At 49.2% G+C, this 14,743-nt stretch overlaps 1 protein-coding gene across 3 annotated transcripts in view; it reads left to right on the top strand.

The window, feature by feature from the left end:
- The first annotated feature begins 7,047 nt into the window (after window positions 1-7,047).
- The window catches only part of B4GALT1 (beta-1,4-galactosyltransferase 1), a 56,121-nt gene continuing 48,425 nt past the window's right edge, over window positions 7,048-14,743 (top strand). Inside the window, exon 1 of one of the 3 annotated variants that reach the window (XM_053908047.1) lies at window positions 7,048-7,701. In XM_053908047.1, coding sequence (XP_053764022.1) covers window positions 7,290-7,701 — 412 coding nt within the window. In that variant the 5' untranslated portion in view covers window positions 7,048-7,289. The remainder of the gene's footprint in view (window positions 7,702-14,743) is intronic. The other 2 variants (XM_019424168.2, XM_019424166.2) reach the window with 2 other exon arrangements.

Below are 14,743 nucleotides of genomic sequence, written 5' to 3'. Positions count from 1 at the left end.
TAATAATATAATATTGGAGGGTTGTAGTTCCCTGGCTTCCACCATGGAAGCAGAAAGAAGATTCTCCTTTTCACTTCCTGGCAGCTAGGACTCAAGTATGTGAATTGGACCAAGGACTTTGACTTCTTAGGGGATGATGCTAAGAGGCAAGGATAGTGTGGGAAGTGTTCATGGCAATAGCAGCAGCAGCTTGAGCAGTCTTGAAGTGGTGGTGCTGAGTATTTGCTGGCAGCGGTGGCCATGGCAGAGCAGTGGTATAATTACTGTTTTGCAGTCAAAAACCCTGGTTGGCACAGTGACTGTATTTAAAGGATCCAAGTCAACTTGTAGGGTGTTTCCAGTCTTCTAGGATTCTGTCTTCAGCCCTGTCTCTTAGTTTAACATGGACATCAAAAAGTGAATGTTGTGTTAGAAGGCATCGATGAAAATCTGATACTTGGAACTATGAAGGCAACTGATTATCCTTCTCTGTTCTGTCACTTGGACCCCAGCTAGAACGCCACAACCAGTCCTGAGCGCTAGTCTTTTATGAAGGAAATAGGCAGACTGGACCTGGTCAAAAAATGATCAGGACAGGGAAGGAAATCAACCGCAAAGTATGAAGAACAGTGGAAATGATAGGTATCACATTCCCTGACTCTGGAGAAGGGGGAATTGGTGACATGCATGATTGGATCTCAGATTTCCTAAGGACCAATGCCTATTCTTCCTTCCTTCCTTCCTTCCTTCCTTCCTTCCTTCCTTCCTTCCTTCCTTCCTCCTTCCTTCCTTCCTTTCTTTGTTTCTTTGTTTCTTATGTTTATTTATTTTTTTGGGGGGGGGAGAGAGAGAGAGAGAGAGAGAGAGAGAGAGAGAACAAGTGGGGGAGGGACAGAGAGAGAGGGAGAGAGAGAATCCCAAGCAGACTCCACACTGAGCCCGCAGAACCTGTAGAGGCTGACACAGGGCTCTATTTTACAAATCGTGAGATCATAACTTGAGCTGAAATTAAGAGTTGGAAAAAAAATTAAGAGTTGGACATTTAACCGATGAGCCATCCAGGTGCCCCTATTTCCTTCTTTCTCTCTTTCGTTTTTATAATTTTTTTTAATGTTTATTTATTTTTGAGAGAGAGAGAGAGAGAGAGTGCGAGGCAGAGAAAGAGGAGGGAGAGAGGGAGCCAGAGGATCCAAAGTGGGCTCTGAGCTGACAGCAGAGAGCCCAGTGTATGGCTCAAACTCATGAACTATGATCATGACCTGAGCCAAAGTCAGACGCTTAACGGATTTAGCCACCCAGGCACCCCACCCCATAAATATTATATGCATATTTCGAACATAACCACAATGCAACCATCAAAATTAGGAAATTAACATCGATGCAATACTATCCTTATCCTTAGTCTGCATTCAAGTTTCACTGGTCATCCCCAAAATATTTTATAGCAGAAGGATCCACTTCAGAATCACAGTGTTGCATTTGGTCATCATGTCTCTTTAGTCTCCTTCAGTGGGGGAAAAGTTCCCCAGTTTTTCATTTACTATCATGAACTTGACATTTTTTTAAGAGGTCAAGATAGTTATTTTCAAGAATGTTTTAAAATTTGGATTTTTCTAATGTTTTCCATTGAAATTGTAAGCATATTGTGGAGGAGGTACTTTGAAATTATGTAAATATCTTGTTACTCATCAAATGTTCATTTCTTTATTTATTCAGTATGAACACATGGTTTCTTATTTTGTTCAATTGGCTGTGAACTGTTTCTTTTTTTTTTTTTTTTTTAATTTTTTTTTTTCAACATTTTTTAATTTATTTTTGGGACAGAGAGAGACAGAGCATGAACGGGGGAGGGGCAGAGAGAGAGGGAGACACAGAATCGGAAACAGGCTCCAGGCTCCGAGCCATCAGCCCAGAGCCTGACGCGGGGCTCGAACTCACGGACCGCGAGATCGTGACCTGGCTGAAGTCGGACGCTTAACCGACTGCGCCATCCAGGCGCCCCAGCTGTGAACTGTTTCTATCAATATTTATTTTCATGCTCAAATTTTTCCTAAATAATTTGTGGCCACTGGGAAAACTACAGTGGATTAAAAAATAGGTAGCTGCCGGGGTGCCTAATTGGGTTAAGCGTCTGGCTTTGGCTCCGGTCATGGTCTCGTGGTCCGTGAGTTTGAGCCCTACATTGGGCTCTGTGTTGACAGTTCAGAGCCTGGAGCCTGCTTCGGATTCTGTGTCTCCCACTCTCTGCCCCTCCCCTGCTCGAGCTCTGTATCTCTCTCTTTCTCAAAAATAAATAAAACATTAAAAAAAAAAAAAAAAAAAGATGGCTGCCGATTCTTTACTTGTCCACCCACCCAGAAGAGGAGACATCTACTCCCCTTCAATCTGGACTGCTCAGTAAGTTGTTTTACATAAAATATCCACAGAAGTGATGCTTAAGGCTGGGCCTTAAGGGGTCTACATCTTCTTACCTTGTCTTGAAATGCTCCTTCTTAGAATGTACCTTTCACTTTGTGAGGAAACCCTAGCAGCAATGTGAGAGGCCTTTATGGAGAGGTCCAAATGGAGAAGAGCCAAGGCCCCTGACCCACGATCATTCTCAGTCAGCCTCTAGCCTACACAAACTGCCAGTGTGAGTGAAATAATTTGGGGACTTTTGACTCTGCCAGTGCCCCAGATGACACCATGTGAAGCAGAACAACTGTGAGACAGAAATGGTTAGTTTGAAGACACTAAGTTTTGGGGCAATATCTTATGCAGATCTAGATAACTGAAACAACTGTCTACTGTGTGCCAGGCACTATTCTATGTCCTTCTGATCTACTAAGGTAAAAGAGAAATGTAAACTGACAGGTGCAGATAAGGGTGCTGTGAAAGGGTACAGGAAATGCCACTAACCAGGTGAAGGCAGCCTGCGGGGAGAAGTGGGGAGGTGGGTAATTCTGGGCAGATCAACATCCAACAGGCAAACTACAAAACCCAGATTCCAGTTTTTGGCCAGTCAGCACTGCAACTTCCTCTTCCGGTATCTCCTCTGATGGGATTAGTTTTCAACCTGACAAAGGTGAAAGTGGAAAGGGCTGGAGAAAGTTGTCTTGGGTCTGTCTGCAATACCAGTTCATGTTTGGACAGCCGGACAATATTGTTCTGAAGGTTTCTGGTCTCTGGACCTTTCTGAAGCAAAAAATTTACCCATTCTAGGCACCTCTAGATGGGGGTGGGGGTGCTGATAAAGCTGGTGGGAACCTTGTGGGCTCTGCATGCTCCCAAGGAATAGACAGTTAGCAGTTTCCTTGCTTCCTGGCCACAGAGAGGGTCCTGGGATAGTTCTGTGGCCCCCTAACCTCCCCTCAGTCCTGTCTCCTGCCCGTCATCTGGACACAAGGAAGACATATCTTCATTTTCCCTTCTCATTTTTCAGATGGGGTCTGTTATAACCCTCCTCACTCATTGGTCAGGCATTTTCCTCTAGGCATAGGCTGTTGGGGTCAGCTTCACCTTCAGCAGCTCCCTGGTGAACAGCTCTTAACTTACGTGTTTCAAATAATTTAGCAACAAACAAACAAATAAATAAAATAACTTAACAATAGTTCTTCTCCCCTTCCCACATAATCAAGATGATCATAAGCATTCATTTAACAGTTTTTTAAAATTAATTATTTTTGAGAGAGAGAGAGCGAGAGAGAGCATGCGTGCACATGCCGGGGAGGGGCAGAGAGACAGGGAGACAGACAATCCCAAGCAGGCTCTGCGCTGTCAGCGTGGAGCCCGAACACAGTGTTTGAACTCATGAACCGTGAGATCATGACCTGAGCTGAAATCAAGAGTCGGATGCTTAACTGACTGAGCCACTTAGGTACCCCTCATTTATTAGGTATGTTAACAAATATTTACTAAGTGTCAACTAAGTGCCAATTCAGTTCCAGGAGCTGAGGATACAGTAGCAAATGAAAAGTTCCTGCATTCATGGAGCCCATCGTCTAATAAGGGAGACAGACAACAATAAATAAATATATAGTGCTGGGTAGTGATACATGCTCTGAAAAAAATCATGCAGGATAAGTATATTTGGAACTATTATAGGGTAGTCTAAAAAGACCTCTTTCTTAAGGTGACATTTGAGAAATCTGAATGAAATATGGGGGAAGACTATTTAAGACTAAGTGAATAGAAAGTATAAAGGCCCCGAGGCAGGAAGAAATAAGCAAAATAAGAGAACAGCAATTAGGTTAGTGTGGCTAAAGCAGGTAGAGCAGGAAGGGAGTGATAGATGTGGGTGGGGAGGAGAGCTAGGAACCAATTAGATAGGGCTCCTACATATTTGGATTTCATTCTGAAAAATGGCATGACCTGATTGATGCTTACCAAGATCTTCCTAAATGCTGTTTGGAGAACAGACTGTGGAGGGGGGCACGGAGAAGGTGAAAGCAGGGTGACCAATTAGGAGGCTACCATATAACCCAGGCCAACATGATGGTGGCTTGGTCCAAGATAGTTGCAACAGAATTAATAAGTGGTTAATTCTGATGATTTAAAGGTAGCACTGACAAAACTTGCCAAGGGATTGGAAATGGCGTTTGAGTATAAGAGAGGCACATCAAGGATACATTTTAGGTTTTGGGCTTGAGGAACTGGATGAGCAATGGTGCCATTCCCTGAGGTAGATAAGAATGAGAGTGGAGTATAAGAAGTAGGTTATTGAGGGCAGGATGTATTGAGTTTGAGATACTGGTTTGAGGCACTTGAAAATCAGTCTGAAGATCTAGGCTGGAGATAGAAATGTTGCAGTCATCAGCAAACAATTATTATAAATTACTCCTAGGGAGTGTGTAGACAGAAAAGAGTATCATGTGCCATGTTCTGAGGCTTTCAACAGCTGGGGAAGACAGAAATTTTGTGGTTATTAGCATACAGATGTTATAAATCACTCCTAGGGATTCAGTACTGACAGAAAAGAGCATCATAGATAGTGGCCTGGGGCCTTCAACAATGGGGGAAGAGGAGGAGAAGCCCACAAGGGAGACAGAGGAGTGACCAGTGAAGTGAGGAAGATCAGGAAAGCCTGGTGTCCAGAAAGGCAAGTGAAGAAAGTATCCTGTATAATCACAACCAAGAGTGAACTCCTGAGCCTCAGTTTTCTCAGCTGTGAAATGGAGACAGGAACAAGTACCTACTTCAAAGTGTTGTTAGGATTGAGACAATGCATATAAAGCAGTTAGGCTTGTGTTTGACTGGCATATAGTAAACTCTCAATCTATGCTAGCTCTTGCTATCATTCCCTCCACTTTAGAGTTGGCTGCCAGAGCTGTCACCCTCTCCATCCACATAAATAATAGCACTCTCATGGGTCTTTCTCAGGGGTCAGGTGTCCCTGCTCACTCAGGCATCAGGTGTGCCTGAGGAGTGGCCTCTGAGTCAAATTTGAACCACACAACTTCAGTGCCTAGGCCTATCACCCCGATAGCCTCCAGCCCTTACCTGCAAATCAACAAGGGTTAAATGTGTGGTGTATAAAGGTTTTGAAGACAGAATTCTGACTCTGTCTCTCACCAGCTGTGGGATCTTAGGCAAGTTTTTTTTAAGTTTATTTATTTTGAGAGAGAGAATGCACACAGGGGAGGGCCAGAGAGAGAATCCCAAGTAGGCTTTGTGCTGTCAGCAGAGCCAGGAAGCAGGGTTGGATCTCACAAACCATGGGATCATGATCTGAGCTGAAATCAAGTCAGATGCTTAACCGACTGACCCACCCGGACGTCCCCTTAAGCAAGTTTTTAGCCTTCTTGAGCCTTTAACTTTTTTTTTTTCTCCGAGCCAAGGCCTAATCCTGAGCAATTTAATTTTTTTTTTTTTTTTTTTTTTAATAAAGACAGACTGCCACGTGCTGTGCCTCATTTGAATGTATCTGGAGTTTTGGAAGCTTGACCACCCTACATTCTCCTACAAATGGACCTCCAGAGCTTGTTTGGAGAGGAGCGCAGCTACTCCTATACCCTTGATGGAAGGCCGATCCTCTATCCGGGAAGGTAGTGGGAAGGTTGTCCTTTTCGACCAAGACCACAGCTTCCGGGGGGATGCACCTGGAGCAGAGAGGGAGGAAGGGGACACCCTCCTAGCCAGCCAGATCAGCCGAATCAACCCTGGCGATCAATGGGGTGACAGATGTCGCAGCCAGATAGCCCTCACATCCAAGCCTTTAACTCTTTATCTGTAAAATGGGGGCAATTCCTACTTCATGGGATTGTGTCTGGGTTCACACAGACTATATAAACAAAGCTGGCTGATCTGTTTGCCAGCATGGGAGTTACTGAGGCTTCTTGCCACTCTCCTACTCAAAGCACACATCCTCTCGGGGCAGGATGCACGTAGAGGAGGCACTCCACACACCCAAAACCAAGCTGGGTGGGCCTCTGCCCTAGGCTGGGCTGCAGGTGAGTTAGCCAGACAAGCGGAGACTTGTGCACTGTCTCCTCCACGGGGCGAGGGTGAGGCGCGACTCCTTGCTGGGCCCTTACATTGGTAGAAGGGCCTAGCCCCGCCAAGGGAGGGGTACCGAACGTCCCAGAGAATCCCTCCTCAGCTGTTCCACCTCCCGCCCGGCGTCGAAGCCCGTTTCTTGGACAACTCTTTTCCGTCCCTCTTCCGAACCCACCAGGCCTACCGAGCCCCGGGCCGGAACGCCGCCGCGTCCCCCCACCCATCAAATCAGCAACCAGCGTCTCTCTGCGCCACCGCGTGTAGGCCCAGGCCCGTACCCCAGCCCTTCAGCACCGGAGGAAGTGGTGGCGCCTCTGGAGGGCAGCCAGGAGGAGGAGGAGGGGTGAGTAAGAGGAGGAGGAGGCGGCGGCGCGGCTGGGTAGCAACCGAAGCCACAGGGCAAGGGCTCGGGAGGAGGGCGGTGTGGGAACCCGACCGCTCAGCGCCGCGCCCCGGGGCAGCCAGCCGCGCTTGGAGACGGCCCCGCCCCCTGCAGCGCCCCGCCTCCCGAGTCCCCGCCCGCGCACCGCGGCTCCGCCCCAGAGGCCCCGCCCCCCCGTTCCAGTCCCGAAAACCCCGCTCCAACCGACGGCCCCGCCCCCGCCCCCGCCCCCGCCCCCGCCCGCGCCTCGGGCGCACTTCTAGTCGCTGGGCGGCCGCGCTGGTCGGAGTCTCGGCGTTCCGCCGCCTGCCACCCGGAGCCGCGCTCCCCTGCCTCCCCTCCAGCCCCTCCCCCAAGAGCCGTGGTCGGGCAGCGCCTGGCCGGCGGCCCGCGGGCGGGCCGCCCCCCTCCCCCCCGCGGTAGCCCACCCGCCTCTTAAAGCGGCGGCGGGAAGATGAGGTTTCGGGAGCCGCTCCTGGGCGGCAGCGCGGCGATGCCGGGCGCGTCCCTGCAGCGGGCCTGCCGCCTGCTCGTGGCGGTCTGCGCGCTGCATCTTGGCGTCACCCTCGTCTACTACCTGGCCGGCCGCGACTTGAACCGCCTGCCTCAGCTGGTGGGAGTCCCTACACCGCTGCAGGGCGGCTCAAACGGCGCCGCCGCCATCGAGCAGCCTTCCGCGGAGCTTCGACCCCGAGGGGCCCCGCCGCTGCCGCTTTTGGACGCTTCCTCCGAGCTGCGCTCGGGTCGCGACTCCAGCCCAGACGCGGACTCTCACCCCGGCCCCGCAAGCAACTTGACTTCGGCCCCAGTGCCCTCTACCACAGTGCTGTCGCTGCTCGCATGCCCTGAGGAGTCCCCGCTGCTCGGTAAGGACTCGGGGACTTTCCCCAATTTCCCCGACAGGGTCCCCTGGACGTTCGCCCATGCCCTCTTCCAGGATATTCAGCCCCCCAGTTCCGGATCGGAGTCCCTAGTCCCAAACAGAGGTTCCAGGCTGGATGTAGGGAGAGGGTGGGAGGCGAGATTTTTTTGGATTTACGTGGAAGGCTGGGGCGGGGGTGGTACAAGGAAGCTGCAGGCCCCTCTGTTCCCAGAAGCAGAGAAGGCCTTGGAGACTTCCCTGCTCTGGCCCGTGCCTCAAGAAGTTTTGGAGTTTGAGTTTGCTTCGGGCATGGAGCAGCCTTCGCCCTGCCAAGTCTGGTAAGGACCAAGAGGCAGCTCAGAGTAACCCACTCCAGTTTAGGAAACTGATGTTGAGGCCTCCAGTGGGGAAGGAAGTTGCCCTCCCAGTTCACATCCAGCTCACATACGTTGTCTTCCCATAGAAATACTCTCCTCTGAGTGTGGGTTAACTTTTCCTGAGCATTTGGACGAGTGACTTGCTCTTTAACCTCTGGTTTCTGGTCTGTTAAATGGGGAAGATAAATGGTACCTAAGTCAGGTTTGTTTTGGAAGGCTACATGAGACAATATAAACAAGGGTTTACATTAATGAAGGTAAACTCTTAGTAAATTGTTGCTATTATGTTAAGTTCCTCCTTTGTGTAGATCCCTGCCCTGGGGCCTTCCTACCCTGCTTCCTGCCCCTGTAGGTTCCCAAAACCTAAGTGAACTAGCACTGTCCAGGGCTGAGGGTGTTTGTAGGAGTACAGTGTGTGTACCATAGGGGCTGGAGGGCTAAACTATAAACCAGTTCACACTGAATTGTCCCTTCCAGGAAGCAGCTCAGAGTCTCAGGTATCTTGCCCAGATAATTGGAAATGTGGCCACCAGCCTGTGTTTCAGCATATACTGGGAGTTTGAGTGGGTGGGTTTGCATTCCTCACATCAGGAGGAGTCTGAGCCCGTGCCTGTTGGAGGCAGTCGGGGGGGGGGGGGGGGGGGGGAACCTTTCCTTGGTCTGTAATCCACAGGCAGTCAGGCCCAAGGCAGCCACAGGTTGTTCCCAAGATTATCATACAGGTGGCTGCTCATTCTTAATGCCAGGGTTTATTTGTTGCTCTGAGTGAGGGGCCCTGGCAGCAGGGCAGGCATCCTGCCAAAAGGAACTCTGTCACCTTCCCGCAAAGCCCTGGCAGAGAAGGCCTCCTACATGTTCTTGCTCAATTTCTCCAATAATGACTTCAGTATTTTCGTATCAAGTTTGGGGGGAAGCTCTTGGAATTGGTCAGACATGAATTGTGGAAGTAAGGGGATTTTTTTTTTTTTTTTTTGTGAACAGAAAATTGAGTCCCTTTGGACTCAATTGGACTTCCCTCTGGGAAGGAGACTAGTTCCAAAGTCTCCTTCCAAAGTTGAATATCCAAAGTTGAATATTTGCCCCACTGCTAAGTGTCTGGCCTCACATATCTTAGAGAGTTTCTCAGAATCTCTTTCTTATATGTAAAATGAGGTTGTTGGTGATTAACTCACAGGGTTATTTTTAGAACATAAATGAGATTGCGTACATTAAGTACACGCAAATAGGACTTGGGACTTGAAGTTCCATTTTCTCAGACTCCCGTGGAGATAGAAGGCTCTGAACAGCAGAGAGAAGGGGGAGGAGAGAGAAGAAATCCTCAGAACCCAGAGAGGCCAGGTTTTGTCTTTTTTGGTTTTGTTTGCCTAGACATTTATTCAGAAAAAAAAGAAACTAGCAAATTAAAGTACTCCAATGTTCATTAGATTGGCGTTTGAGGTATAAGGTCTTCTTGATGAAGCTGGAGAGCCCGTGGTGCTGTATCTCTGCTTTGTTTTGTTTTCTAATGGTGTTGCTAGTGATTGGTGACCAGTTACTGGTATTTCTGAGCTGAACTTTGAATTGGTGGTTTGAAGGGACTTCCTGAGAGATAACATTTGGAGGGTGAGGAGAGAGGCCCTGGGCCTTCTCTAGCTTGGCTGCCTTAGCGTGACACATATGGGACTATGATGTTTGGGCAGCTGCTACGGAGGTCCCACAAAGTGAAGACAGAGGGTTTTTCTTCATTTTAATTGAGCCCTTAGGTTTGAGTGGTTGGGTGCAGCTCTTGGAGTGAGGGCTCCTGGCTGGGAGGGGGCCTTGAGGAAGCTGAAGGTCTCTCGGAGTGTGTGGGTCAGGGGAGTTGAGCCCATCTGTTCATCTGGGCAGGTGTCAACCAAAGCCCTTGTGGGTGGTTTTGAGGTTGATGGGAGAAAGCATCCGTGGGGTTTAGAACTGCGGCCTTTTCACTACTTGCAGTTTCTTTCCATGACTTGGCTTTACTTTCTGTTGTCCAGGGGTCTGGGCCATACGCTATGATAAGCTCCTGTCTGGAACATGGAGGGTAATGGGCATGCTCTTTCCCGGAGGAGCCAGGCATCAGACTGGGCTTGATGAGTGACTGTTTGATCTGTCGTGGGTTGTCAGAGCCTTGAGACAGACTTCAGAGAGACTTGGGTTTGAATCCTGTCTACACTATCTGTGTGACATAAGGCAGATTGTAGAGTTTAGAGCCATTGTAAGCCCTACTTCAGGGTCCCCCATGGGCTAGTGTGAGGCCTTCTGGAGTAGGGACTGCAGGGGGGAGGTAGGCCTTTCCTGAGGACTCTTACAAGTTCCCCAGGGCGTTCTCTCAGACAGTTCAGAACTGCAGGCACTGTCCTCTTGGCCCTCTGGCTGAGCAGCATCTAATCCACTGAACACGGTCATGTGGCACCCTTTCCTGGCTGCCTGGGTGTTTGCCTGAGATGTAGTCAACCTGGGAAGAGGAGTGGTCTTGCCTTTTCCTTTTCCTGGGATATTCATCTCTGCTCAGATTTGGTGGCAGCTCAGTGTGACTTGACTTGTACTGGCACTGGCACTGTCAGCCCAGAGAGGGGCTGGGTGGGAGTGGGCAATACTTTAGGTTGGACTGGTTAGAGAAGGCCAGGCTGACCTGGGGGCTCAGTTGGAGCCTGGTACATCTGGTACAGTCTTGTCAAGGGTGTATGGGGTGTGGGGGGTGAGTAAAGGACTGCTTAAACCCAGAGACTTCCCCTGCCCTTTGTGCTGTGAAGAAATTCTCTTCATTTGTTCAGACGAGGACTCTGATCTAGAGGTGGGCACCAGAGAGTTGTGGGCCCCTGGGCCAACAAACAGCTACTGTAGATAGCCAGGGCCCTGGGAGAACACTTATCCATGAACCAGTTTCCCCAGCTTTTGTGGGGGCTGTCAGCCAAGCCGCTACCATGGCTTGCACCCTTGGGAAGACAAAGCACTTTCTGAGTCTCTGCTGGGCTCTCAGCTCTCAGGTGTTTTTCCACCAGCGTGCTGTCCTCCTCCCATATGCACACATGTGGACATGAGCAGGCTGCCCAGGACAGAATGTACTTTGAGGACATCTGTTCTGGCCTTGGCTTGGGAAAGGGCTCTCTCTCCCCTTTGGAGATGAGTCTTGGAGCCTCATCCTCAGGGTTGGGGGAGGCATGGGGAGCCTCTCCTGTGTCTAGATCTTTAAGCTTTGTCAGATTAGGTAACTAGTACTTTAAAACAGTTTTTTCCTGTTGTTTTTCCTGGGGAAAATAATTTACTGACAAATTGACAGATACACCTTCTTGTCTGACAGTCCGAGATTATGAAATGCCCTCTGTGACTATTGGGCTCATTTTCTTCCATTCAGCCTGATGGTGGCTGAAGTGATTCCTGACTGTGGCAATCTGTCCCAGACTCTGAGCAAGCATGGAAGTTCCTTGGGGCATGGGGAGCAAGAGCCAAATGTGGGATTGGATTTCAACCGGAGCATCTTGGACCTACAGCATCCTAGGATGGGACTGTCTAGTTCTCTGGCCCCATCCCTCATTGTGCTAGAGGGCAAGGGTGTCGTCTCAGGCCACACAGCCAGGAGTGGCCAGCTGGGGCTGGAACTCAGGTATTCTGCTTCCCAGCATAGTGCTCTTCCTTGAGGTTATTGCCCTATAGATACCTAGTGCAGGGGCTCAGAGCAGGCTAACATCTGGAATTTGGGAGGACCCTCTCTCTCTAGGTATGTCCGTGTCCACCTGAAAGGTCTTATGTAGTAACTTGCATGGACGTCCTCAATGGCTAAAGCATCTGGTAACTTTATTCACTTCCAACAATGTGCCTGATCTTTGCTGGGTACTAGTGCCGCAAAGAGGAAGATGACAAAATGCCTCTTCTTTAGGAACTCATAGTCCAAGCAGAGGAGGCATAATTAAATTTTGCTGATGTCATTTAGAGAAACTAAATTGTGTGTGTGTGTGTGTGTGTGTGTGTGTGTGTGTGTGTGTGTGTGTGTTATAGTCTCTCTCTCTCTCTCTCTCTCCCTCCTATCCATCCCTCCTTTTCTTCCTTCCTTCCTTCTTTCTTTCTCTTATTCAGAAACCCAGAGTTGATATCAGAGTTCTTCAGTCCTGGTTTTGATTGTGTTGAAAAGTTCCTCTAATTTCTGTAGCCTCAAATTAGCTTGGCTGAGTAATCTGTGCCTTGCTGCTTTATAATGACTGTAATGATACAACAGCAACCATATGGTCTTTGGGTAGCAGCAGGATAGGGATTTCTAGGCTGAGACTAGACTAATTTATGGGTTGGGAACAATGGGACAGTTCATGCTCAGGCAGTCCCCGCCTTTCCATAGACTTCACCCTGGGGATCTTCCAGGCTTTGGGGGCAGGTCTGGGAGGCTCATCCCCTTTGGGCTTAACTGGGCTCTGGGTGTGTATGAAAGGGGCCCAGTTGTCCTGTGGCCAACTCAAACCTGGTGATTTCTCCCCTGCTCGTAGACCCAGTGCCTCCTGTGCCGTCTTCACTATTCAGTGTTCCCTGCCTGCTCCCGACAAGAAGCAGAGACTGGAATTCTGCTTGAATCCATATCTACCTGGAGATTCCAGTTATTCTTATCCATTTAAGGGCAATCCATTTGTTTGAGGACAAGTGGTCTGCCTTTGTGGTTTAAATCCCTTGAGGCCTGGCACTGTGGCCATTTTACACTTGGCTCTGGCACTGCCCAGGGTGGTCTGGCCAGTGAGGTCAGCCAGCCAGACCCTGACTCCTGGGGGATTTGACAAGGCATGGGATTGTGAGGGCTCCTGGGAGCCGGGCTGTGGCCATGATTGTAAAGGCCCCAGTTATGGGGGGTCTCTGTGTTTAACTGGGCCTACACAGGTCATGAGCTCAGGGAGAGATTGCAGATCCTGTTGTAAAGGTCAGAACCTCCAGGTTCGAAGGTCGTGGTGGCTTAGGATCAGGGGTCAGGGTCTGGTTGGGAGCTGGTTCTGGGTGGACGTGGCCTAAAGGGATTCGTCCTTAGAAGGCAGAAGGGCTGAGTCACACGCTCAGTGTTTCAGGTTCCACTTTCCAGCCTGGCCTCAGCCCGCCCCTTCCCTACACAAATGAAGGCCAGGAGATACATAATTGGCTGTTGCTAAATTCTTTGGCAGTGATTTTAATGTCTGGTCTGGGTGTGTTCTGTAGCTGCTTCCCTTTCCCCCTGCCACTCTCTAAAGCCCCTCGCAAAGCCCAGAGAGAGGGAAGGATTCGCCTCCCTGGAACACAGCAGTCTAGGGCTGTGGGTCTTTGCTTTTCTCTGTATTTTTTTGAGGAGCGCACGATCTCTTCGTCTTCTTTGCAAAAAGTAATGTAGGCTTATTGAAAATAACTTGAAAAGTTAAAAGAGGGAGAAAAGCACACTTGTATTCCTATTACCTAGAGGAGACATGTAGGCACATCTTCTGTTAGTCTTTTTTCTCATATATATGATAAGAATATAGTTACTGTCTTTACAGATGAACACATAGATTTGTATGTTTAGATATAGATAACCTGGTGTCCAGCATTTGTCACTTAAGATTCTTTCTTACGAGCTCAGTCCTACAACTTTAAAAACCACAAAAGCTGTGTCATTCTGTCAGCTGAATATGCTATAACTTTCTTTCATCATTTAGTTGTTGTTGAACACACACATGTAGTTTTTGTTTTTCTTGGTGGCCCTCTGAGGCTTGGACATAAAGCACTACACTTTTTGGATTTTTTCAATAGTAGGGTTTTCCAAAAAGGGGGGAAAAAAGGGTGAATGCTTTCTGAGAAGGGCTATGTTTTAAAACCATTCTTACTAAAAAAGATAGACCCATTGAGAATTACAGGTTTGCTTAGCGCTGGCAGAGGAATATCATTTATTGCTGAATGAGGGATGTGTCTAGAATTCTGATTAAAAAGGAAACTAGGTGCAGGAAGTGCCTGGGGCAGGGGCAAAGGGCCAAGCTGCAGGACAGACTCTTGGGATCAGACTGAGCAGAAATTTGTTGTCAACAGAAGCGGTGGGGGTGATGCCCCAGGAGTCTGCTTTCTCAGTAACTTCTCCATTTGTCTCCTTAGCAGCCAGGTCCCTGGGCTAGGCTTATGTGGACTGTGGCACTGAGGCCGTGGAAACACCAGCTAGCTAACCCAGTGCAGTTGACATGACTGACTTGTGACTGTTTCCACAGAGCTTGTGGGAACAAGCCAGCAAATCGAACTCTGAAACAAACAACACAGCTCTCCCACCTCCAGGCAGTTCTGAGATCTGGGGAGGGACCACAAAGTGAGAACCTGCAAGTTTCCAGGAATTGCTTTTGAGAGAAGCTTCAGAGACCAGTAAAGCCTGGCGCTCAGTTGGAACTTGTTCAGGTGGTTTCAGCAATCCAGTCTCAGGCCAGTATGCCAGTCTCTTCCCAAGGTGTCATTCCACTTTGAAGTTATTCCACTTTGATTGCCCTCACTGCATCTACATTCTCCTCTTCCGAGGGACACTTTGGATTTGGGAATCTGCCAGGGGTTATTTGGCACAGAGCCTGGGGATTCAGGGGGAGGCTGTGCTGAGGGAAGAGGCGGGGTCATGTCCAACCAGCATGACCAGTATGGTATGAGGTCAGGTTCCTTCCTGCCCCACCACATGGGTCTGGAGGTTGTGGGGAGGGTCCCTGGCGGGGGGGGGGGGGG

This window comes from Panthera pardus, unplaced genomic scaffold (genome assembly GCF_024362965.1).
Source record: "Panthera pardus isolate Hobbes unplaced genomic scaffold, ASM2436296v1 HiC_scaffold_20, whole genome shotgun sequence".
Classification (NCBI taxonomy): domain Eukaryota; kingdom Metazoa; phylum Chordata; class Mammalia; order Carnivora; family Felidae; genus Panthera; species Panthera pardus.
The sequence above is the reverse complement of the archived record's forward strand: the minus strand, read 5'-3'. Positions and strand labels throughout refer to the sequence as shown.